The sequence below is a fragment of the Dryobates pubescens genome, chromosome 34 (assembly GCF_014839835.1).
Source record: "Dryobates pubescens isolate bDryPub1 chromosome 34, bDryPub1.pri, whole genome shotgun sequence".
In the NCBI taxonomy this organism is placed as follows: domain Eukaryota; kingdom Metazoa; phylum Chordata; class Aves; order Piciformes; family Picidae; genus Dryobates; species Dryobates pubescens.
The window spans coordinates 1,742,289-1,765,696 of record NC_071645.1 but is presented as its reverse complement, the minus strand read 5'-3'; the positions used below and the strand labels follow the sequence as shown (position 1 = coordinate 1,765,696).

At 54.8% G+C, this 23,408-nt stretch overlaps 3 protein-coding genes across 4 annotated transcripts in view; all 3 read left to right on the top strand.

Annotated features, from left to right (window-relative positions):
- Positions 1-1,278: 1,278 nt before the first annotated feature.
- HSPB2 (heat shock protein family B (small) member 2) lies at positions 1,279-3,649 on the top strand. The gene is made up of 2 exons (XM_009900777.2): positions 1,279-1,372; positions 3,122-3,649. The coding sequence occupies exons 1-2, from the start codon at positions 1,279-1,281 to the stop codon at positions 3,571-3,573; spliced, it is 546 nt and encodes a 181-aa protein (XP_009899079.1). The 3' UTR covers positions 3,574-3,649.
- A 4,856-nt stretch (positions 3,650-8,505) lies between these two features.
- On the top strand, positions 8,506-13,918 carry C34H11orf52 (chromosome 34 C11orf52 homolog). Of its 2 annotated transcripts, none has more exons than XM_054176148.1 (4): positions 8,506-8,712; positions 12,300-12,340; positions 13,098-13,144; positions 13,505-13,918. In XM_054176148.1, the coding sequence occupies exons 1-4, from the start codon at positions 8,684-8,686 to the stop codon at positions 13,739-13,741; spliced, it is 354 nt and encodes a 117-aa protein (XP_054032123.1). In that variant the 5' UTR covers positions 8,506-8,683; the 3' UTR covers positions 13,742-13,918. The 2 variants fall into 2 exon arrangements, with proteins under 2 accessions (XP_054032123.1, XP_009898968.2); XM_009900666.2 differs by having other exon boundaries at positions 8,508-8,715.
- Positions 13,919-18,174: 4,256 nt separating this feature from the next.
- The window catches only part of DIXDC1 (DIX domain containing 1), a 29,398-nt gene continuing 24,164 nt past the window's right edge, over positions 18,175-23,408 (top strand). The window contains exon 1 of the mRNA XM_054176142.1: positions 18,175-18,317. Within this exon, the coding sequence (XP_054032117.1) occupies positions 18,258-18,317 (60 nt within the window). The 5' untranslated portion in view covers positions 18,175-18,257. The remainder of the gene's footprint in view (positions 18,318-23,408) is intronic.

Sequence of the window (23,408 nt, the reverse complement as noted above, 5' to 3'; positions counted from 1 at the left end):
ACTGGGAAAATGACAAGGGGCTGTTGTTCTCACTGCCAGCACCCTGACTTCAGCTCCCCATATTACCCCCTGGTCTGGGAAGAGCTCTGGCTCATCCTAGCAAAGGAAATCACAGGCCAGTTTTAGCCAGAGAGCAGGGAAAGCTCTCAGGAGGTCTTTGCTGAGGTGCCCCTGGCAGCGCAGCTCTCTGCAGCCCGGCAAGCCCCGCTGCCCCGGTGCACGCCCACGGGGGGGTGTGCAGATGCAGCGTGGCTTTCTCCACAGTGCTTCAGCACAGCACCTCTGGTCCTTTACTCACTGCAGAAACCACTTTGCTGGAGAGAGAGCACAGGAGCCTGACGTTCTGTTACCTCAGAGGACTCCCCCAGCAGGGAGGAAGCAGCCAACAGCCTGCCCGGAGCTGCACTGTGACAGGCAGGGATGGATGCAAGCTACCCCTGTCTGCTGTGCCCCCGCAGGAAGCTCATTTCCTATCATTATGCTCCTAATAGGCCTTAATTCACACATTTGTTTTCATTTCTGCCTCGCCTGTGAGCCTGAATCATGAGAATGGGTTCAGCCCAGCAACTGCTCTCAGAGAGCCAGAGCCAGTTTCTGCCTCTTTGAGCTCCCAGCTTCAGCGCAGCTCCTGGCTCAGAGGCAGATCATTCTTACTCCCAGCTCACCAGCCCCTTGCAAAAGGGTCTGACCTTCTTCCCATCAGCTCCTCTGCAAGAACAGGGAGCAGAATTTGCTCTGTGCAACATCTCAGGCCGTGAATGCCTTCTCCAATTGCCCTGTACATCAACAGCAGTGCACCTGCTCCCTCCCTCTGCAGAGACACAGACTCAAGGAAATCTCTGGTTTCAGGGTTCAAGGAGCTTACCTAAGCCTGCCTTGGGGAGCAGCACAGGCAGGAGAGCCTGAGCTCTGTCCTGCTTTCTCCTACTTCAGCTTCCCTCAGCTCACCACTGTGCCTTCCTCTATGCTTGCCCATTTGCCTCCCACAACCCCTGCTCAAAGAGAGGATCTCAGAGGCTGGGAGGAGGTTCAGGCTCTTCCCGAGGTGCCCCTGACTGCAGTGCCTGCACTCCCTGCTGGAATGCAGCGAGAAGCTTCCCTCATCACCCTGGCGAGGCGTCCCGGGGCCTGGGCCCGTGGCTATTTTTGGTCCCTCTTTTTATCACACACTCCTCCCTGTGGAATCTGCCCAATTAAAACCTTGCAATCTGCAGCCTTCACTCTCAGAGGCAGGGAGTGCTTGGAAGGTGCTGGGAAGGTCTCTTTCCCAGACACGCCATGGCTGCACGGACTGTGCCCCACGCCTACCCCATGAGTCTGGAGTATGAGTTTGCCAACCCCAGCAAGATCTATGACCAGAACTTTGGAGAAGGTAAGAAAGGAGGTGAGATCCTCCCAGGACCTTTCTCTCCTCTGGGGCAGGAGGGCTTGTAGAGTTCCTGTGGGGAGACTGAGCTCCAGAGCAGCCTAGGGAAGCAGGAGCTAAGGAATTGTGAGCCCAGGAGGGATTATGCAGGGAAGAGGCAGAGACTCTTTCTTCAGGTCCACCTCCTCCATCCATGCCCACTGCTGTCTGTCCTGTCCCTCCCTCAAGCCCCCAGCGGTCTGGCATTCATGCATATGCTGTGCAAACATGGAGCAGAATGCTGTGGGAGGGGGGAGCTGCTGCAGCCAGGGGCTGTGGAGAAAAGCTGAGCTGGGGTGTTCAGCACAAAGCCAGGCAGTGGCTGGCAGAGGGGAAGGAATGTGGGCAGCAGCAGAACCATTCAGCACCAGCACAACAGCGTGAAAATGCAAAAAGCTCCAAGGAAAGCCCCCTGGACAATGGCACACAAAAGGCCTTTAGTTCCTCAGGGCAGTTTCTTCACCATCAGCACTTTCCATGCCCATTCCTGGCTGTGGGTTTTGCGCTGCAGAGCACCCACTGCACCTACCAGTCCCTCTCTGTCCACCCAGCAGCCATGCAAGAGCTGGATGCCAGCCCTTGGCTTGCTGGCAGCTGCTGGCTGCCTGGTGGGAAGCAGTGGCTGGCAGGCATCTGCCTCTACCTGTGTTTTAGAGACTCCATCCCCCTTGTGCTGATGTGGTGGAGAACCAAGGTGTTTGCCAGGTCCCAGCCTCCTCCCATATCTGCTGCACCCTTTTTGCACCTGGAGATCTGTGGTAGTTTTAGGCTATGCCTTTAAAATGTGTCACAGATCTTGAACAGAGAAGGAGCTGATCTGGCAGATTTAATGTTGGGGGTGGGAGGGTGGATTTCAACCCACCACAAGATCATAGGCTCACAGGATGTTAGGGGTCGGAAGGGACCTCAGGAGATCATCAAGTCATAGAACCATAGAATCAATAAGGTTGGAAAAGACCTCAAAAATCATCAAGTCCAACATGTCACCCAACACCTCCTGATAACTAAACCATGGCTCCAAGTGCCACATCCAATCCCCTCTTGAACACCTCCAGGGATGGGGACTCCACCACCTCCCTGGGCAGCACATTCCAGCTAACAGCTAACAACTCTCTCTGGGAAGAACTTTCTCCTCATCTCGAGCCTAAACCTCTCCTGGTACAGCTTGAGACTGTGTCCTCTTGTTCTGGTGCTGATTGCCTGGGAGAAGAGACCAACCCCCTCCTGGCTACAACCTCCCTTCAGGGAGTTAGAGATAGTAAGAAGGTCTCCCCTGAGCCTCCTCTTCTCCAGGCTAAACAACCCCAGCTCCCTCAGCCTCTCCTCACAGGGCTGTGCTCCAGGCTTCTCCCTAGTCCAACCCCCCCTTGCCAGAGCATAGAATCCAGCACAGGTCACACAGGAACACACCCAGATGAGTCTTGAAAGGCTCCAGAGAAGGAGACTCCACAACCCCTCTGGGCAGCCTGCTCCAGGGCTCTGTGACCCTCACAGCGGGGAACTTCCTCCTCGTGTTGAGGTGGAACCTCCTGTGCTGGAGTTTCCATCCATTGCCCCTTGTGCCATCCCAGGGTGCAAGCGAGCAGGGCCTGGCCCCTTCCCTCCTGACCCCCCCAGCCCTCTGACACCTACATAAACGCTGATGAAATCCCCTCTCAGCCTTCTCCTCCCCAGAGTGCAGAGCTGCCCGCAGCCCTCACTGAGCCTCCCTTGCAGGTGTGTCCCCCTGCGAGCTCCTAGCCCCGGCGCTGTACCACGGCTACTACATCCGGCCCCGCATCAACAAGCAGCTGGAGCGAGGCACCTCGGAGGTGAGCCTCCAGGAGCACAAGTTCCAGGTGTTCCTGGACGTCTGCCACTTCCTGCCCGACGAGCTCAGCGTCCGCACCGTCGACAACCTGCTGGAGGTGATGGGGCAGCACCCGCAGAAGGCTGACCGCCACGGCTTCATCTCCAGGGAGTTCACCAGGACCTACATCCTGCCTCTGGATGTCGACCCCCTGCAGGTCAAGGCCACCTTGTCCCACGACGGCATCCTAAGCATCGTGGCTCCCCGGACAGGGAAGGAGGTGAAGGCCAGAGTCAACGAGGTGAAGATAACCCAGCAGGAGCGGCCAGAGGGGATGGAAGAACAGCCTGAGGGAGGAAGAGGGAAGGAAGAATCCTAAAGGCCCCGGATCTGGGCTTGCACAGGGATGGGATGGGGTGGGAGGGGACAGGGATAGGGAATCCATGGTGCCAGACCCCTGTTTTTCACCATCAGTATTTAGCAGGGCTGTGAGGCAGACAGAGAGATGGCAGAACTCTGCCTCTTAAGGCTGATGGCTGGAGGGGTTGTGAGGCAGAGAGATGGCAGATCTCTGCCTCTTAAGGCTGATGGCTGGAGGGGCTGTGAGGCAGATAGAGAGATAGCAGATCTCTGCCTCTTAAGGCTGATGGCTGGAGAAAGGGACTTGGAAGTGAAAAAGAAAACAAACCAAAAGGGAGATTGAAGTGTGAGTGTAAAGGAGTGGAATGCAAGACTTCTCCTAGGTCAAGTGATCACTGAGCACCATGCAGAGTACTCTGCTCCCACCCCAAATGGCAAGGGTTGCTCTTACCCCAAACTGTGAGGCTGTGCTGTGTCACAGTGGACTTCTAACTGCTGCTGTGTTCTCACCCAGAAGGGTACTGGGAAGAGGGAAGAGATGGTCCCAGTGCCTCACTTCTGAGCTGATGGTTGACCTTGGTGGAGGTGGAAGGTGCTTGTTGGTCTGTAAGAGTGCCTGCAGCTCTCGGGAGGAAAGAGGAATAAATCAGCCTCCAATCTTCCTTTGTTTGCCTGGATTTGTGTTGCTTCTGACCAAGCCAGGATGGATGGACTGGCCCTTAGCTGCTCCAGGTGCAGGGAGCAGAGCAGCAGAGAGTTCACACTGAGCTCATCTGTGCAAATGGCACCAGTGGGGATTTGGAGGGACTCTGCCCATGGGGCAGCCTCTGCAACCAGTTCCCCCTGCAGCTGGAGTTGCTTCTTGTAAGGAGCCCTGAACAGGCAGTAGCCTCCAGGAGAAAAGCTGTAGAGTGAGGAGTTCTTGGAGGCTCAAGGTGCATTCCCAGAGCAGCAGCTGGAGTTAGCACAGGTAAACAAATGCCAAGCCACAGCCCCTGCTTGCCTCAGCCCTCTCATTCCTAGGGCACAAGGCTTCCTCACACAGCCCTGGTGAGGAGAGAGACCCCCGCAAAGCACCGAGGGGAGAAGCTCAGGAGCCTTGCTGACATCCCAGCGCTCTCTGCAGGGCCACAGAGGGGATGAGTTTGGCCTCTTTTCCAGACACCATGATGCCACATGAGAAACGTCTCTGCAGTCTTGTGATGCTGGGCCGGGGATCGTGTGTGCTGCTGCCGGTGGCAGCTGCAGCCTCGGATGGCCCTGAGGGCTCAGCAGGTGCCAGCCACAAGCCTCATCCTGTCAAAGCCAATTTTGGCAGCCAAAACGCTGTGTCACTGGCCAAATATGGGGGTCCCTGGCATGTCTCAGCGCAGCCCTCCCGCAGAGGAGAGGGAAGGTTCCAGGGTCCCTCTGTGGACAGAGCCTCTCCACGCTGGAATGTAACCTGCAGGCTGCTGCGCTCTGACTCCATGAGCACATGGGGCCAGAAATGCCCTGCTCAGGGTCCCCCCCATGCAGCTGCTGAAAGGCTGTTAGGAGGCTGCTCTTTCACTGTTGCCAGGCAAAGTGGGATGCAGACCAGAGTGAACCACACTGTGCAGTTATTTTCTGCTTCTCAGGGGCCCCAGCAGCAGTGAGGAGCAGAGCCAAATTAAGAGCAGCCCTGCCTGCCAGCCTCCTGAGAGCAAGTGGCAGATCGGATGCCCACACCCAGTCAGTGCTGCTGAGGGATGCCCTTACTCATGAAGCAGGACCAGATGCAATGCTGCCAGCGTTCCAGACACTGACAAAACATAAATCACCTTTACCACAGGCTTTGTGTGAGGTGTTAGTAATAATTCCAGAAATAATCCTAGGTTAGAGACTTTCAGTCACCTGAAGGAGCTGCTTGTAAGTGCAGATACAGCCCAGTCCTTAACCTCTCCTCTGTGTAAAAGCTTCTCTCTGCTCCTCAGTGCACTGCACCAGATACTAACCACATCCCCTTCACAGCAGCACCCCGCTCTTGAGTCCCAGGAGGGCTGTGTTCCCAAGCCCATATCCCTCTGGTGAGGGCAGAGCCCTGTGTCTGTCTGTGGGTTCAGGCATGGCCACCATTTCCTGAGCCCTCTGCCATAAACAGATTCCTCAACCTCCCAGCCCTTCACAGCAGCAGCAGCAGCTATAAAAGGCTTTTCTTTGATCTTCTGTGCTGGTAAGCAGGACTGATGGTCCCCTCACTTAATGCAGGCCTCCTGCCGCTGGGATAAACACCTCCCATGGACTTGGGATAGGAAGGATGGCCAACATCTGACCTGCAAGATGGGCAAAGGGTGCCTGGCTGAAGGAGTGAGTGCACATAGACACACAATGCAGAGCTGGCACATGCCAGGGCAGGAAATGCCATCTGAGGCACCTCGATGCTACTGCAAGAGAAACACACAGGAGTCAGCGCCCGTTACACAGTTCTGTTCCCACTCTGGCTTTTATCAGCCCTGTCCTTGCTCTCCAATGAGTTCATTCTCTGTTGCTGGACACTTGCAGGCTTGCCCTGTGCCAGTTGCACAGCTTGTCACACAGACAATGCCCTGGAGTACATGAAGGCAGCTGCCTTAAGCAGTGAAGCAGCGAGAGGGGCTGGCACTGCCTGGTGTCAGCCCCTGGGCTGTTCCTCTGCACCCTGGCAGGCTTTGCAGAAAATAGGCTGCTGGGTTTGCTGAGCTGAGGGCTGGGAGCCATCCTCTCTTTCATCCTTGCAGACACAGACTGAGGAGGGAATGCAGAGTGGCAGCCAAATGCTCTCCAGCTCTGCCAATGTTTTTGATGCCTTTCTGTTTCTCTGGCGGAGCTCAAACCAGCAGCTCCAGTTCGTAGGAGAGGGGCTGATGGGAGCAGGCTCCCAGCCTTTATTTCTTTTCTTCTCCACAGGGCAGCAAAGCCCAAGTTATCTGAGAAATCAAAACAGGCCCTGGCTCACTAAACCTACAGTGTCTGTGGCTAACCCAGAGATGTGTAGTCTGCAAGTTCCCAGGCAGGGACAGACTCCTGGGACCACCCAGTGCCTGCAGGACCCTGAGAACACACGGTCCTGTTGGGACCGAATCCCATCTGCCTCCAGACATCTGATGCTAAATGCTCCCTGGGGTGCTGTGGTGCAGGCTGAACTGTGCAACAGGGCAAGGAGCAACAGGGACAAACTGGGATGCAGGAGGTTCCACCTGAACATGAGGGAAAACCTCTTCCCTGTGAGGGTGCTGGAGCCCTGGAGCAGGCTGCCCAGATAGGTTGTGGAGTCTCCTTCCTTGGAGCCTTTCAAAACCAACCTGGACACATTCCTGCTCAGCTTGCTCTAGGCAGCCCTGCTTTAGCAGGTGGGTTGGACTTGGTGATCTCTAGAGGCTCATTCCAACCCCCACTGTTCTGTGATTTCTCCAGCCACATGCTGTGGAGGAGTTTCAGAGCAAGACTCAGGCTCTGCAGCTCATCCAAGAATCAGCCAAGGAAATAGCTGTGCCCCATGGCCCTTCCAAAGCAGAACCCTTCTCCTGCCACTTCTGGACAGGTACAAGCTTTGCTCTGCACTTGGGCAGGTGATAAATGATGCTGTGAGGCTGGCCAAGAGCGTGGGGGACAGCTGGGGTAGGGGAGCAGGGCCAGTTCCTGAGCCTGCCTGCCAGAAGGGCGCATTAAAACCTCCCCACACGTCAGCACACCTCATCAGGCATGCAGGCCTGCACAGAACTGAGAGGCACTTCCAGCTCAGAGCTGTGGAGCAGAGTTTCTGCTGGAGGACTACATCAACGTGGCATCTTTCAGCACTGAGTATCAGCTTTCTTGGAGCTGCCAGAGATCAGCTGCCTGTGGGTGACCAGCCAGGCTGAAGGGCTCTCCACAGGGGTAGAGAGCTGAAGTGCACATTAGTGTTCCTGTTTGCCATGCTGAGAAGTGAGCCCCAGAAGCTGTCTTGCAGCTCCTCAGTGATCTGAGGCCCCTCATGGGATTCTGTCATTCTCAAAAGCATAATTTTTTACACTTTCTTCCGGGCAGCTTTATGGGGGGAAAAAATGAAGAATGGGTTGCCAGTAAATGTCCCTGAGGTGGCAGCTGCCTTCCTGCCTGCAGCAGAAGCAGCTCAGCTCAGCCGAGAGCAGACCTGCAAGCCTGCTCTTGCCTTCACTGAGGCATCACAGAATGCATTGGGTTGGAAGGGACTCTCAAAGCTCATCCTGTCCAACCCCCCTGCAGGCAGCAGGGACACCTCCAGCTAGAGCAGGCTGCCCAGGGCCCCAGAAAGGCTGACTCCATCAAGTCTGACATTTGATGTCTCCAGGGATGGGGCATCCACGGCCTCCCTGGGCAGCCTGTTCCAGGGTTTCACCACCTTCACTGTGCAGAACTTCCTCCTGACGTCCCACCTAAAGCTACTCTACAGGCTCCCATTCCAGCCCCTTCCCAGAAACCAGCAGCTCCACACTGGTCCTCACCATGCCAGGGTCTACAGAGGCTCCTGCCTGGCACAGACAGACAGAGAGGAGTATAAATACTCAGCAAAAGGGAAAACCAAACAAACACCCCCCCAAAACTTAGCTGAAGGGGGGAAGTGGGAGCAAACCTCCTGTTTTCTTTAAGGGTCATCCCATGCCCAGGCAGCAGGAGGATGAGCTGGGATGCCAGCCCATGCCACACAGTGTTCTGCCAGCCAGCAGGAACAGCACGGAGAGCTCCCACTCTGCTGCTTCTCCTTTTGTTCAGGAGCATTTGAAGTCCCTCCTCCATCCTCTCTTTGCATCACTGCTGGCATCAGCAGGATGGCACCGGCGGCAGAGGGGGAGAGCGGAGGGACACCCACCGCACAAACCATAAAGCAGAACTTTAGCCCCGGAGCTGAGGCCTGGAGGCATTCCGCCGCCTTGCCCTCGCCTCCTCCCCGGGCAGCAAGAGGTGAGCGCAGGGCTCGGGGGCACGGAGAGCCCGGGGCCAGCGCTCCGGTAGATGGCACGCACGGCCCCGGCACAGCGTCACGGCAGCGGGGGAGCGAAATCTGACACTGCCAGACACTCCCTCGGGATAGCCAGGGGCCGAGCAGGAACCAGGAAATACAGGCTCTGCCCGTCCCCAGAACGCTCCTGCTTCATGGAGGAGGCAGCGACATGGGCAACCTCCCCAGCTGCGGGCGACCGTGGTGAGTCGGGCGCCTGCCGGGCACGGGGCTGGCACCCACAGCTCTGGGCACCTGCGCGGAACTTCGGGTGCGATTTGCGAGCTCCGCGTCCTTGCGCTGCGTTTGCGCCCGCCGGGCTCTCAGCCCTGCGCCCTGCCAGCCCTCGCAGGCGCCCTGCGAGCGAGCAGCGTCCTTGGCTCGCTGCTCTGCAGGTGCCAGGCTGCAGGTGCCAGGCTGCAGGTGCCAGGCTGCAGGCAGGTGGGAGCCTGGGGCAGCCCCTGCCTGCCAAAGGCAGGGTGTGGGCAGGTGAAGCGGCTTCGTGTGCTCTCATGTCTCAGCCCATACGGGCTGTGGCACCTCCTGGGGCTGGCAGCTTGTGTTCCCGTGCCAGGCCAGCAGCTGAGAATAGCTCAGTTCTAGGAAAGCCCTTGGTAAAGTCCCTGCCCTTGCCCCTGTGGTCTCTGGTCAGGTAGGCTGCAGAACACCCTGAGGCATTCCCTTGGCATGCTGCAGAGAGGGGTCTGAGGGGCGGCGCTGGGGCTGTGGGTCAGCTCCCCTATCCTGCTTTCAGCTCCCCCATCCTGCTCTCAGCTCCCCCATCCTGTCCTCAGTTCCCCCATCCTGCTTTCAGCTCCCCCATCCTGCTCTCAGCTCCCCCATCCTGCTCTCAGCTCCCCCATCCTGTCCTCAGTTCCCCCATCCTGCTCTCAGCTCCCCCATCCTGCTTTCAGCTCCCCCATCCTGCTTTCAGCTCCCCCATCCTGCTTTCAGCTCCCCCATCCCGTTTTCAGTTCCCCCATCCCGCTCTCAGCTTCCCCATCCTCTTGTCAGCTCTCCCATCCTGCTCTCAGCTCTCCCATCCTGCTCTCAGCCCCTCCAGCCCCTCTCCCTGTCTGTGCCTGCCCGGGTTGTGTTCGTGCTTGGGAAGCCCTGGCCGTGGCTTTCAGACGATGTTGCTCTTTCTCCCTGGGAGGGTGGATGGCAGTTTAATCCCTCCTGGCTCATGCTGTGCCTCTGCTTACAGCAAAAGGGCACAGTGGAGCATCATTCAGTGCCAAGTGGGAATATTTTCAGCTCTGAGTGTGGAATATCAGAGCAAGCTCTGAGGACATTCTCTGAAACACTGCATTTGTTTAAAAATACTGTAATGATGGCAGGATTCAGAGCATCATCTAGTGGCTGAAGCAGGGGAGGAGGTTCAGGGCACCCAGGTCTTCCCAGTCTGAGCCCTGAGCTGAAGGGCAGAGGAAGTTGGGATTTAGGAACAGGAGCTCTAGGTGGGAGGTAAAAATCAGCTTGGGAGTGGTGTGGGGAAAGGGTAAGGAGCAGTATGGCAGCAGGGGCATGTGTGCTGCCATGTGGAGTGTGATGTGCTCCTAGCAGGCTGTGAGTTGGTTACAACATGTTTGACCTGGTTTTGAAGGGAGGGGAGAGGTTTGCCCTGCTCTTGTTTCCTTTGCCACATCCTTTCTAATTACCACAGACGTGGGGCTGGGAGATGCCATCTCCTACCTGGCTGTGGTTAGCCTGCAGACAGCCTCAGAATAGCTGCAGCCTACACACTGCCTGCTAATGCAACCAGAATCAGCAAGAGCAGCTTGTAAAGCTGATGCTGCAGCCTAGCTGCCAGGAAAGGGGTAGGGACCCTGTTGATTTTGCTTCCAGTGGTGCTGGTTTAATTGCACTGCACAGCTTGCCTCGATGCTGTAAAGAAGCAAAGCGCTCTTAGCACACAAAGCCTTGTCAGGGTGGGCCCTGGAGACCCCTCCAGCTCACAGTGGAGGAGGAAGCTGCAAGAGCCAGTGAGGATCATCACAAGACAAAGCAGAGCTGCCTTGAGCTAGGCCCCCAGCTCCTGGGGTCAGTCCCTCAGATTTTGTCTGTCAAGGACTGGGGGCCATGAGTGCCCCTGTGGGGCAGCACACAGCAGAGACACAGGAGAATCATAGAATGGCTCAGCTTGGAAGGGTCCTCAGAGATCATCTACTCCAACCTCCCTGCCATAGGCAGGGACACCTCTCACCTAGGCTTGGTTGCCCAATGCCTCATCCAGCCTGGCCTTAAACACCTCCAGGGAGGAGGCACCCACAGCCACGCTGGGCAGCCTGTTCCACAGTCTCACCACCCTCCTACTGAACTTCTTCCACAGCTCCAGTGTAACCCTGCTCTGCCTCAGCTTCAAACCATCCCACCTTGTCCTGTCTCTAGACACCCTCATGAAAAGTCCCTCTGCAGCCTTCCTGTAGGATCCCTTCAGAACCTTCAAGAACACTTCAAGAAGTGCTGGATCCTTTAGCACAGCCTCATGGCCACCCTGCCCTCCCCAAAGCTGCCTTTGGCATCCCAGCTCCAGCAGGTCTGGTTAATCATTACTGACCATTTTGAAGGTCTCCAAGCTCTTTGCCCACATTCATGGTGGTGTTTTTCTTCCCCCCCGTTTGGCCACTAGAGTGCCAAAGGCATTGCTGCAAACGCTGTCCTGCTCACTCACCCTCTGAAACTGCCTCTAAAAGCTGGCACAGGCAGAGGCTCTGCCTCAGGCACCACATTGTTCCCTCCTGTGACAGCACTGCCTGGCAAATGCAGACACTTTGGGACGTGGAATGTTCCTTGGGAACCATCTGGTTGCTCTGCAGCCCCATTAAAAGCCCTAGCTGCCCACTTTCAGCTGCTGCCTGTGCCTCAGCAGGCACACAGACTGCTGTGACACCTTCCTCTGCGTGCTGTGTTGGTTGATGGCCAGCACCAGATGGACATCCATAGGGGCAGGAGGAGCCATACAAGGGCTGGCACCTGCTCCCCTCCAGCCCTCAGAGTGTGATGCAAGGCTAACATTTCTTTCATGCATCTGTCTGGCCTAGAATGGGACAGGTTTCTGCTCTGCCAGGCAGCCTGTGCTCCCCTGCCAGCACCAGCCTGCAGGAGCTCAGCTCCTGCCTCTGTTGTTACAGCTGGAATGAATTGGGCTCCTGTTTGTTCCATGTTCCACAGCTGTATTTGGCTCCCCTCTCTCTGGTCACACAGGTAGGGCTGAGATCAGAGTTTGGCTTGGCTTGTAAGAAATGCAGAGCTGGTTTGGTTGTGTTTTGGGTGGAAAAGTGAGAACAGGAAAACTGTCTGAAGGAGCAAATGAGCTCAAGGTCTGGGCACAGCTGCTCCTTGGGTAAAGAGGCCAAAGCAGAGGGTGTGAGGCTGTTGAAGCATCTGGCCCTAAGAGAAAGGGTTTCCACCAGCTGAGATCATGCTCTGCACCCCACAGCATTGATCACACAGCTGCAGAACTGCAGTGAAATCTGTTCTCCTTCACCCAGGTGCATGTTGGACAGCCAGGCAGGGCTGAAGGGCAAAGAGACTTGAGGGTGCCTGTGGAGTACTAGGTGGGACACAGGAGAAGGAAATACATCCACACATCACCTCTCCTTTGGAGCTTCTCCCTGCAAGCATTGCTCAGGTTCTGGCTTGGCTCAGTAGCTCTTCTCTGAGACAGGCCTTGGGCCTTTCTCATCACCCACAGATGTGGTACCCTGGGGTGGTGCTTTGGGGTTTGCATGTTATGAGAGCAGAGACTGAGGCTTCTCAGGGCTAATCTCTCTCTCTGATTTCAGGAACTGTCCTTCACCTTTCAAAAGAAAGAAAGAAAAGCAAGGTAAGGATTTGTGGGAATGCTTCAGAGGGCAAGAAGAGGTGGAGTGACTGAGCCCCTGGTTAGCTGACATGGCTCAGTGCTGACTGTGAATTAGATCCCTGAGGCTGAGGTTCTGTCCCATACTCATTTGTACCTAAACTTCCTCAAGAGAGGCTCAGTAGGAGCAAGAGGCAAGATTGCTTTAAGTCTTAAAACAAGAGGTAGCATGGGACTTGGCAAGTGAGGGGTGAGACTTCACCAGTACCTTTAAAATACCAGAGTCTCACATCAAACCACTTCTGAGTACTCTCAAGGGGCAGCACAGTAGAAGCCTCAGCACACTGAGGCTGCAAACATCCATCTGACATCACAAAGTGCATTCCCTAAGCAACCCAGTCATGTCCCGTGGCCTTTGGACCATGATGGGCAAAGTCTGTTTGCCAGGCAGCAAAAGAAAACAACAGAACTGCATCTGACTTCTCCAAGGTCGCTGCAGCTGACAAGGAAGCTCTCTGTGCTCTCTCTGTCCTCCTGGGTTCTGCCAAGAACATTGAGGTCCACAGCATGCTCTCATCTGGGGAAACTTTATTTTTACCAAAGAAACAAGCCCAGCCTTTCTTCTTGGGGAGAGGCCTGAGAGACAGCATGGGGGGTGAGGGTGTCAGATGAGGGGGGAGGTTTGATTTGTGTCCCAGGGGCCAGACACTGCCTTTCTGCATTCAGAGGTGGAAGAATAAACAACTGTGTTGAACCTGATCCACTGCTTTTTCTTTCTCAGGAGCTAATGTGAGACTTGAGAGCCAGCAGCAGCAGCCTGGCAGGCAGGTAAACAGCTTTCCAGAGTTGTTTTCCTAGCTGTATGTTGAGAGGACAGCTGAGCACCACTGGGTTGGGAGCAATGCACGGCCTCATCCTGCACAGGCTTTAGTGGCCGTGGGAGCGATGTGAGCTGCAGCACAGTGCTGCTGGCCCATGTGCTTCCCCTGAAGTGCAGTGGAAGCCACAGGATGAAATCTTTCTTTGAGCGTGAGGTGCCAGAGAGAGGGCTGGAGGGTACTGGGGGCAGTGTGCCAGGCTGTAGAGCTCTGCCTGCTCTGGGGGAGGCAAGCACAGCAGCAGCAGCAGCAGCAGCAGCAGGAGCAGCAGCCCAGGGAGCTGACTTTGCAGAGCTCTTTCTCCCCCAAGGCTCCCACGTACGAAGACGTCCCGGAGTTCCCTGTCTATGCCACGGTGAGCAAGGGCCAGGCTGTGCAGCAGGAGGACAGCATTCACTATGCAGACATCCAGGTGTTCAGCAAGGCCCGGGAGCGCTCCGCAGCCGAGGTGAAGAACTTCCAGATGCAGAACGCCACGGAGTATGCCACCCTCAACTTCCCCCGGCCCAGGCTGAAGTATGACAGCAAGAATGGGACCCTGGTGTAAGAGGCTTGGTGCTCCCCCTCCCCCCGCCTCCTTCAGCAGCAAAAGGATTTCACAGACTTGGGAATGTTGTAGATGTGAGCTGACCTCGTGGGCACAGCAGGTCTCCCTGAGAATCACAGCGTTGTCAGGGTTGGGAGGGACCTCAAAGGTCATCCAGTTCCAACCCCACCTTCCAACCTCACAGCAGATCAGGTTGCTTAGAGCCCCATCCAGCCTGGCCTTAACATCTCCCAGGGATGGGGCTTCTGCCAGGTGCAGGTGAAGGTGCAGGGAGGCTGTGTCTGCCTTTCTCTTTGGAGGACACAGACATATTTATCCTCACATAATGAGTAGTTTTGTGTTCGATTCTGCTGGCAAAGCTCACCCCTTCTCCTTGGAAGAGCTGCCTCTGAAGCTGGCAACCACAGCACTGTGAGAAGGCAGAGCTGCTCCGGGGCTGGTGACAGCTAACACCACAGCTCAGAGCTGCAGGGAGGAAGGTCCTGCTGTGGCAGAGGAGCAGCTGTGCTGCTCTGCAGCTGGATTTGGGAGCAGGGCATACAGGATTCAGTACTGGGGTAAAGGAGACATTGCCACAGGATTTTATGTCAATGCCAGGAGCAATTCTGCAGTGTGCAGAGGGACTTTTTGGCTGTGCTATCCAGCAGACCTCAGCAGAGCCAGAGTAACATTTGCAGGAGAAGGCCCTTTTCTTTATGAAGGATGCAGTATATTTCTTCTACCTGAAAATTTGGGGGGGGTTTGCCTATACCACCCAGCTGACCTCAGTGGGATTATTGTAATGGGTGTAGTTGAAGGCCCTTCCTTTGTAATGGGTACAGGATTCTGTTATTGGAAGGGCTGGTTCTTCTGAGTGCCAAGGATTCCTCTGCTCCTCCAGTTCCCTCCAATTCCCTTCTATACTCCATGGCCAGAAGGAAAAGCTTTTCTTCAGACCAAGGAGGATTGAATTGGGCACTGGATTTAATTCCAATGATGTGTTGGGGAGTCAGGGGGCACTCTAGAACTCAGCTGGCAGGTGGGTGCCAGATCTCAGTCACCCTGGGCAGCACTTACGAACCTCTTTCACTGGATCACTGGTACAGGAGCTAAGAGGGACCCTGGCTTCAGTCCTGGTCAAGCCCTCTGCCTCCCAGGAAGAAATGGGATTGTTATTTTAAAGAAAACCATTATTAAACATGAACTCCAGTTCAGGAGAACTTTCTAGAGGGTGCAGACTCCAATAACTGTAACCCAGCACATTGCTGCAGGGCCATGCAGATGGTACTGAAGTTTCTCCTCACCCAGCGGAAGATCTGAGTCGGGGCCCAAGCGGCTCAGCAAGCACAGAGACACCGAGGTCAAGCTGCTGGGCTGAGAGTGGTGGCAGTTTGTACATCCATCACGTTAAACCAGGTCTGCTGTTGACAGGGGCAGGACTTGGGTTTGGCTGTGAGGAATTTGCTTTCACTTGGGTCACTGTTATCTACTGATCAGCTCTTCTGGGATTAGGGCAGAAACGATCTTTTAATGAGTGCCTCCACGCCGGGAATGGGGATGATTTATCTCCTGTTCCCTGAGGAGCACCAGCTAGCACTTGGTGCTGTTTCTGCAAGGACAGTGGGTTGAGATGAGCAAATGCTCTGCACATTTGTACAGATGAAACCTGGAAGCCACATGTGCTGCAATAAAGACTTTTCTAAAGGACTTGGCGTTGCACTGAGTGTTAATTAAAAGCTTCCAACAGCCTGGCTCCTGTCTTTCCTGGGGTTGTTATGTTTGGGTGTTAAGGTATCAAGTGTTGCCTGAGCATTAAAGGTGGAAATTTCGGTTTGAACTAACACATTTGTGCTTTTTGGGGAGGCCTTTGCCTGCTTGGAAGTGCAGAGGCAGCCGCGGGGCACACCCGGCTGGAGGGTTCCTCACATTGGCTCAGAGGATCAGAGGATGTTAGGGGTTGGAAGGGACCTCTGGAGAGCTTCCAGTCCAACCCCTCTGCCAGAGCAGGACCACAGAATCCAGCACAGGTCACACAGGAACACATCCAGATGGATCTTGAAAGCCTCCAAAGAAGGAGGCTCCACAACCTCTCTGGGCAGCCTGCCCCAGGGCTCTGGGAGCCTCACAGCGCAGAAGTTCCTCCTCATGTTGGGGTGGAACCTCCTGTGCTGCAGTTTCCATCCCTTGCCCCTTGTGCTATCCCAGGGTGCAGGTGAGCAGAGCCTGTCCCTGTCCCCTCCCTCCTGATCCCCAGCCCTCAGATATTTATAAACATTTATTAAATCCCTTCTCAGTCTTCTCCAGGCTGAACAGCCCCAGGGCTCTCAGCCTCTCCTCATAGGGCAGTGCTGCAGTTCCTTATCACCCTGGTAGCTCTCCATTGGACTCTCTCCAGCTGATCCCTGTCCCTCCTGCACTGGGGAGCCCAGACTTGGATGCAGTACCCCAGGTGAGGTCTCACCAGGGCAGAGCAGAGGGGGAGGAGAACCTCCCTGGATCTGCTGGACAGACTCCTAATGCACCGCAGGATCCCAGTGGCCCTCTTGGCTGCCCAGGAGGGTGGATAACCCTCTTGTTACCTTCCTGCATGACTTGTTAGCCACCAGCACTCCCGGGTCCTTCTGCACAGGGCTCCGGCCGTAAGTGCCACTGCTGCGGATGAACATTGCGGAGCGCAGCGATCCCCGGACTCCCGCCCCGACTGCAGGCGGGGCCGTCCCGTCCCGTCCCGTCCCGTTCCACCCCCGTCCCGCCCCCGTCCCGTCCCCGTCCCGTCCCGCCCCCGTCCCCATGGAGAGCGGCGACGCGACGCGGCCCGGGTCGCAGGTAGGGCTGCAGGGCAGCCCATGGGGCCCCTCTGCCACCCCCTGCCCGCGGTCTCCTTAGCCCCCTCAGGCTTCGAGGGGGAAGGAGCGCTGGGACACTGCCCTCGGCACGGAGCGGAGCTGTGGCATCCGGCATGGGGACTATGATGGACACGGTGCCTCCACACACATCACAACCTGCTGCCTCCTCCGTGAGTTTCCAGGATCCTTTCTGTGTCTCTGAACTCTGTTGTGGATGCTCGATGGGGAGCTTGGGAGGGTTGGGCATCCATGGGGACTGTGATGGACACGGTGCCTCCACACACCCCACAACCTGCTGCCTCCTCCGTGAGTTTTCAGCAGTCCCTTTTGTGTCTGATCTCTTTTCTGGATGCTTGATAGGAAGGGACACCGAGGGACACAAAGGTATTAGCTACATTAAACAGCACATTTTGCTGTTACTGTGGTCCTGGCCTCACAAACCTTTGTTTCTGAACCAGCTGAAACTGGCCAGGAGAGGGCAATGCCACCAACCAAACTGGCATCCACCCTGCATGCTTGGAGTGAAGGTCACTCACACCAGGAGCAGTTGGTGTGGACATCCCTTTGATGTGGACATCCTTTTGAGATCACTGGCTCATGCCCTTCACTTTGCAATCATCTTCAGGGAGCATGATGAAGCATTACTTTGAGTGAAAGGCTGGGGTTGTGGTTTGGGCTCTTCTTTGCTCTTTGCAACCATTCCAAAGCTTTTATTTTGATGTCATAAAGCTGAAAGCTACAGAGTCACAAAATCATAGCAGCTTAGAGTCATAAAATCATAGCATCATAGAAACATGGAAGCATAGCATCATAGAAACATAACATCATAGAATCATAGAATCAGAATCATAGCATCACAGGATCAGAGAAAAACAGAATCATAGCATCATAGAATCATAGCATCATAGGATCAGAGAAACACAGCATCAGAGAAACAGACTCATAGCATCATAGAACAGTTTGGGTTGGAAGGGACCTTTAAAGGTCATCTCATCCAACCCCCCTGCAGGGATAACTTCAACTAAGATATCAACTTCAGTTCTCTTGCCCTATCATATTCCTTGTCAGAAGTCCCTCCCCAGCTTTCTCGTAGCCCCCTTCAGGTACTGGAAGGCTGCTCTGAGGTCTCCCCAGCGCCTTCACTTCTCCAGGCTGAACAGCTCCAACTCCTCTTCGGGGCTGCAGAACGACTGCTGACAAAGTTCAAGCTGGCAGCTCTTCAGAGCCTTCCCTTTCTGCTTTCCTAGCTGAGCAAGGCCTCTGCTATTTGCTGTTCCTTGGCTGTCTCCCTCCCCCCACACCATACGGGGCTGGCTGTGTTTGGTGGGTTTGAAAAGCTCTGTTCCACAGCGGGTTTTGTGCGAGCAGGGCCGCTGGAAATGGGTTTCAGATGTTTCCCTCCCTCGGTCCTGAGCCTGCATCTCGTAAGCTGACGCGTTTCTATAGGAACCCTCTGACATCCCTGGCTGCTCCCCCGGCAGCTTCCTCTCGAGCATGCCCAGTGCAAGCCTTGACTTGGGCTCGACCGTGTAGCAGTAACGGGCTGCACATATGGGACTATGAATGTGGTTCCCGATGAGCTCCAACTCTTTGTCTCTGGGAGGAGGAGGAGGAAGAAGAGGTCGTGCCCGGAGCTGGAGGATTTACCCTGTGTCTTTTGAGCCCCTCTCCCCTCAGTGGGCTTGTGGAGAATGCTCTCTTGCTTGGCCAGGGGGAATTTGCTGGATATCCTGCAGGAAGGCTTCACGGAGGTAAATGCGTGTCCCGTGTCTCGCACGGATCCCGCCCCGGCGAAGGAAGCATGCTGCTGGCCAGCGTCTTGCGGGAGCTGTTAGGCACTCTGGCACTTGGAATGCTTTCAGGAGCAGAGATGGAGCAAAAGGAGCAAGATTTTGGGGTGGGAGAGCTGCTTGCTAACAGAAGGACCTTCTGGGCAGCTCAGCTCGGGGGGAGGGAAGGGGCTGCAAATCAGCAGTAGTGGTTTTTGGAGGAGCTTTTGGCTATTTTACAGCAGTTTTTAGCTTCGAGGTTTCCTTCTCGTTGCAGTGCTTTGCAGTTGTCCCAGTAAATCATGGGGACTGCAGCCAGGTTGTGGTGCAGAGTTGATTTTACAGACATGACTCCTCTCCTGAATGCATGAAACCTCTGTCTGAGGGCTGTTGGGAAGCCTCAAATCTGCTTTGTGGATGCCCATTTCATGGGGGAGACTGACAGAGGGCAGTTTGGATGGTTGCTTTGTCTTCCCTGCCCCCCCCCCCCCCCCCATCTTGTTTTGTAAGGTTGACTCTTTAGGGCACTGAAATCCATCTTGGCCAGGAAAACAACCATCCTGAGAGCTTGCTTTATTTGCTTTGTTCTGCTGGTAGGAAGTCAAACAGATCACAAAATAAGCAGTGAGAAGTACCAGGAGATGGGAATGCTGTCAGAGCATGGGGAGTGCAGATTGCTGCCAGCTTCCCTCTTCCTTAGGGTGCGTGGAAGATCAGTTCTGTTGGGGCTTTTTGTGGACTCAGTAGAAAACGCCAGAGCAGCCTCTGCCTGGCTGTGCACTGTGCAGACCCTGCTGGGCCTTGGTTTCCTTTCTGTGGGCTGAAAAGGAAAGAAAATTGTGAGGGCTTGTGCCGAAACCACGCAGTGGTTGCTGTTTCCTTTCTCACCTGCTGGCAGGGAGAGCCTCTGGGCTGTGTTTTATACTCTCTCTCAGAGTGCATAACTTTAGCTTTGGTGTTTGTTTAGTGGTTCCTTATCCTTGCAAAGCTTAGCCTCTGCCTGACTCTTCTGGCCCAGGCTCCATTCCTCCCAGAGTATGAATCCCCTCTCCTGGGTTTAACAGCGCCAGCCGTGGTGGTGAAAACAAACTGGCTACGAAACTTGAGCTGTGCAGCTTCAGGCCAGCCACAGGTCTCCTTTGATTGCTCTGTGTAACTCTGTAAACCATCCCCTCCTCCACAGAGTGTGGCTCGTTTTTAGCTCTACTAAAGGGCATTGCTTTAGCTCAAGCTCACACTTCCTGTACTTGAGGGCAGCAGATGATTGTCTGGCATAAGCTGCCAGTAGCCTGTGTATTAACAACAGCATTCATAATGGGAGCAAAGACAGCTTTGACGCTCAGTGCTAGCCCTGGTTTTACCCACAGGCTGCTGAGCTTTGATGGGAGGGGAGGGAATGCCCTCTCCCACAATAAAGAGAGATTCACTCTCATGTCTGCCACTTGGCATCTCTCTGCCACATCACACGCTGCAGATGATAACAGAAGTGACATTAAAATCGATTTTGCAAGTGCAGGAGCCATGGCACAGGGAGGTTAAGTGGCTCATCAAGGGGTGTCACAGCACAGGAACAGCTGGGAGTGAGCAAGAAGCCCTCCAGCTCTGTGCCTGCTCTTTTGATCCACCGACTGTGCTTCCTCCCTTGGCTTGGTCAGAGTGAGAAGGGCTGGGATCTGAAGAACCACCTGGACCTTGCCAGGCTGTTTGTCTGATCTGCAAGGGACTGGGCAGCTGCTGCAGGGTAATTCTGCTAAGCCTGGACTGCAGACATCAGAACCAACCAGCTGGGTCTTCCTGCACCTGGCTTCACATGGAGATGCACTTCAGCTTGTTCTGACAGGAATTCTTGCAGTTCCCCCCCCCCAAATCCTTTGTGCCTGGCCAGCAAGAGGACTGTCAGCAAGGGGAGGATGTATTTACTGTTCTATAGGATTAGGGGTTGAGCAGTTGGGCTTCAATCCCTGCCTGAGGTTCACTGTATGTCTAAGCCAGGCTATTACTCAGTTGTGTGTCCTTTGGCAGGGTGATTAGAGTGCCCTGGCACAGCAACAGTCAAAGGTTTACAGCTAGCAAAGCATTTCACAAGCAACAGAAAAACCAGGACAGCTGCTTTCCAGCCAGAAACTGAGGCACACAGAGGTAAAGCAGGCTGCCATTGGCACAGTGAGGAAGGGGATGTGCCCTAAATGTGCCTTCGGTGCCTTCCATCCCGGAGCAGGCAGTCTCACTGGGTGTCCCTCCCTCTTTCCTTGCCTGCAAACAGCGCTGCTCAGTCGTGCTGCTTGCTCTTCTCTTCACCAGGCTGCCTTCCCCCTGTCTGTCCGGGGCTGGTGAATGCGTTCTGCTAAACGAGGAACAATGCTCCTTTTCTTTCCTGAAGCATCAGGGAATGGCTCAGTGCAACTTGTTTTAACTAGACCTCAGACTCGGTGTCGGTGGAGGGGAACCCTTTGATGATTCAGGGTGACTCATGTGCTCCACAGCACAGTGGAAGATCTCCTGTGGGGCTCAGCTTTGTGCCTGTGTGAGGAAAAGGTCCTCAAAATACCAGGAATTTATCCCTGAAGAGAACTGCTTCTCTGTTGTCATTTTCTGCTCCTCCAAAGGCCTTCTCAAACAAACCCAGTAACAATCAGACTGGAGGAACAGGGGGTGGAAAATTGCAGTCCCCATCTAATTAAAGCTTAGCAATCACACGAGGCCTCAGCCATTGGCTCCTGATGCAATTAGGCAAGGCTTTGAGCTTTGCTGCTGCAGACATTTGGTTCAGTGCTCTGCACAGACAGGACACTAAATAAATGCCTTTCAGACTGGGGCCAACCTCCTAGCACGAGGGCTGTTATTCTTGACCTTGTTAGACCTGGTGCTTGGGCAGAGGCCAGAAAGTATAAAGGGAAAGCACAGGAAAGATTGGGCAACCTTATTCTGCCTGAAATCCAACTCTAAGGATGGGTTCAAATGCAGCAACTGAATGCAGTAAAGTCATCTCTTCCTGGAAGCAGAGTGTCAGAGAATCACAGAACCAACCAGGCTGGAAAAGACCTCAGAGATCATCAAGTCCAACCTCTCACTCAACACCTCATGACTACTAAACCATGGCTCCAAGTGCCACATCCAGTCCCCTCTTGAACACCTCCAGGGATGGGGACTCCACCACCTCCCTGGGCAGCACATTCCAGTGGCCAATCTCTCTTTCTGGGAAGAACTTTCTCCTCCCATCGAGCCTAAACCTCCCCTGGCACAGCTTGAGACTGTGTCCTCTTGTTCTGGTGCTGGTTGCCTGGGAGAAGAGACCAACCCCCACCTGGCTACAACCTCCCTTCAGGTAGTTAAGGTCTCCCCCTGAGCCTCCTCTTCTCCAGGCTAAGCAATCCCAGCTCCCTCAGCCTCTCCTGAGGGTCTTCTGGAACATTTTACAGTGAGGGTAAGGACACTCTGGCACAGGTTGCCCAGGGAGGCTGTGGATGTCCCCTCCCTGGAGGTGTTCAAGGCCAGGCTGGATGAAGCCCTGAGCAACCTGGGCTGGGGGAAGGTGTCACTGCCCATGGCAGGGGGGTGGGACTGGATGATCTTTAAGGTCCTTCCCAACCCAAACGGTTCTGTGAGCCTCTGCTCCCAAGGAGGTCAGGCCCTGTGCAGGCAGCTGCCTGCTGAAGGATGGTTTTGCCCAAGAATGAAGCTTTGACCAACTTCAAAATCTGCACTCAACTAATCTCAGAGGAGGTGAAAATTACCCTTCTAGGTTGGTGACACTGATAATGAAGGACAGAGCAGCACATCAAGGCTCCACCTCTCTTTACCCTCAGGCAGACTGGTCAGTGGTTGAGAGGGGAGAAACCTGAGCCCTAAAGCAGCAGGTGGAGAGTTGCAGTGGTTCAGTGGGATTACCAGAGACATCTACAAGGGGCAGGAGCTTTGCCAGGAAGCTGCTGCTTTTCTTCCACCTGTGGAAAATACAGGCAGTGACATCTAATTGTCATTAGCAGGGAGGGATTACAGCCTGAGAAAGATGTGCTGCCCCTGGAAGGGTCTCCTGGCTGTCACCTGAAGGCACAAAGCTCTATGCCCCTGACCTCCACAGCTCTTTTCCTGTAGCCAGGAGGCCCAAGGCTTTGTGCTCAAGAAGTGATCCAAAGCAAAACCCAGTCCTGAGATCTGAGGTGCTCATCTGTAATTTGCCTGCAGGCTGGGAAACTCCTTCCAGCTGCAGCTGACCTCTAGTACTTTGCCTAAAAAAAGCCCCCAAACACCACCTTCTGCCCTGCAAAGTCTTCCAGGGCTTCCAGAGTGAGTTGGATGTAAACACCTGACAGTGATCTGGGCTCCAACTTTCTTCAGGTAAGGGAGCTGCAGTTCCCATTTGCCAGCTCCAGGTAGCCCAAAGCCTTTTTTTAGGCACACAAAGCTGTGTTAACATAAATAGGATTAAGCTTAGCTCCACCATAATCCCCATAACGTGTGCCTTGCAGAAGAAATCTTAGGCTGGGCTGGTGTGTTTTCCCTCTGAAAATCCTGGGTTGGAGAGAAATACGGGAGGCAGGGGTAGAGAGCAGTGTGAACCCCATCAGGTCCCAAGACTTGGCTGACCAGAAGCTCAAACCAAAATGCAGGGAGAAGCAGAAGACTCCTGAGTGGTTGGGTGGGTGGAGGAAGAATTTGGCTAATTGTATTGGGCTAATTACTCAAGTATTAGGAAGAAAGAGGGTGAGCTAGACAGGACAATAGCTGTCCCCTCTCTGCTCCTGGGTGTAACTGTCAGCTATATCAGGTTATAAACCCAGCAAGTGGAAACTCACAGGGATTTGTTCACTTCTGTGTAGTTTAGAGGTCACAGATTGCATCAGGTGGGAAGGGAGCCTCCAAGGGCATCTTGTCCAACCCCCCTGCAGGCAGCAGGGACAGCTCCAGCCAGAGCAGGCTGCACAGGCACACATCAAAGCTGATCTTGACTGTCTCCAGGGATGGAGCCTCAAGCACGTTCCTGGGCAACCTGTTCCAGTGTCTCCCCAGCCTCACTGTGCAGAGCTTCCTCCTCAGAGGTCCTGTGCAAAGCTGTAGTAGCACAGTGGCAGC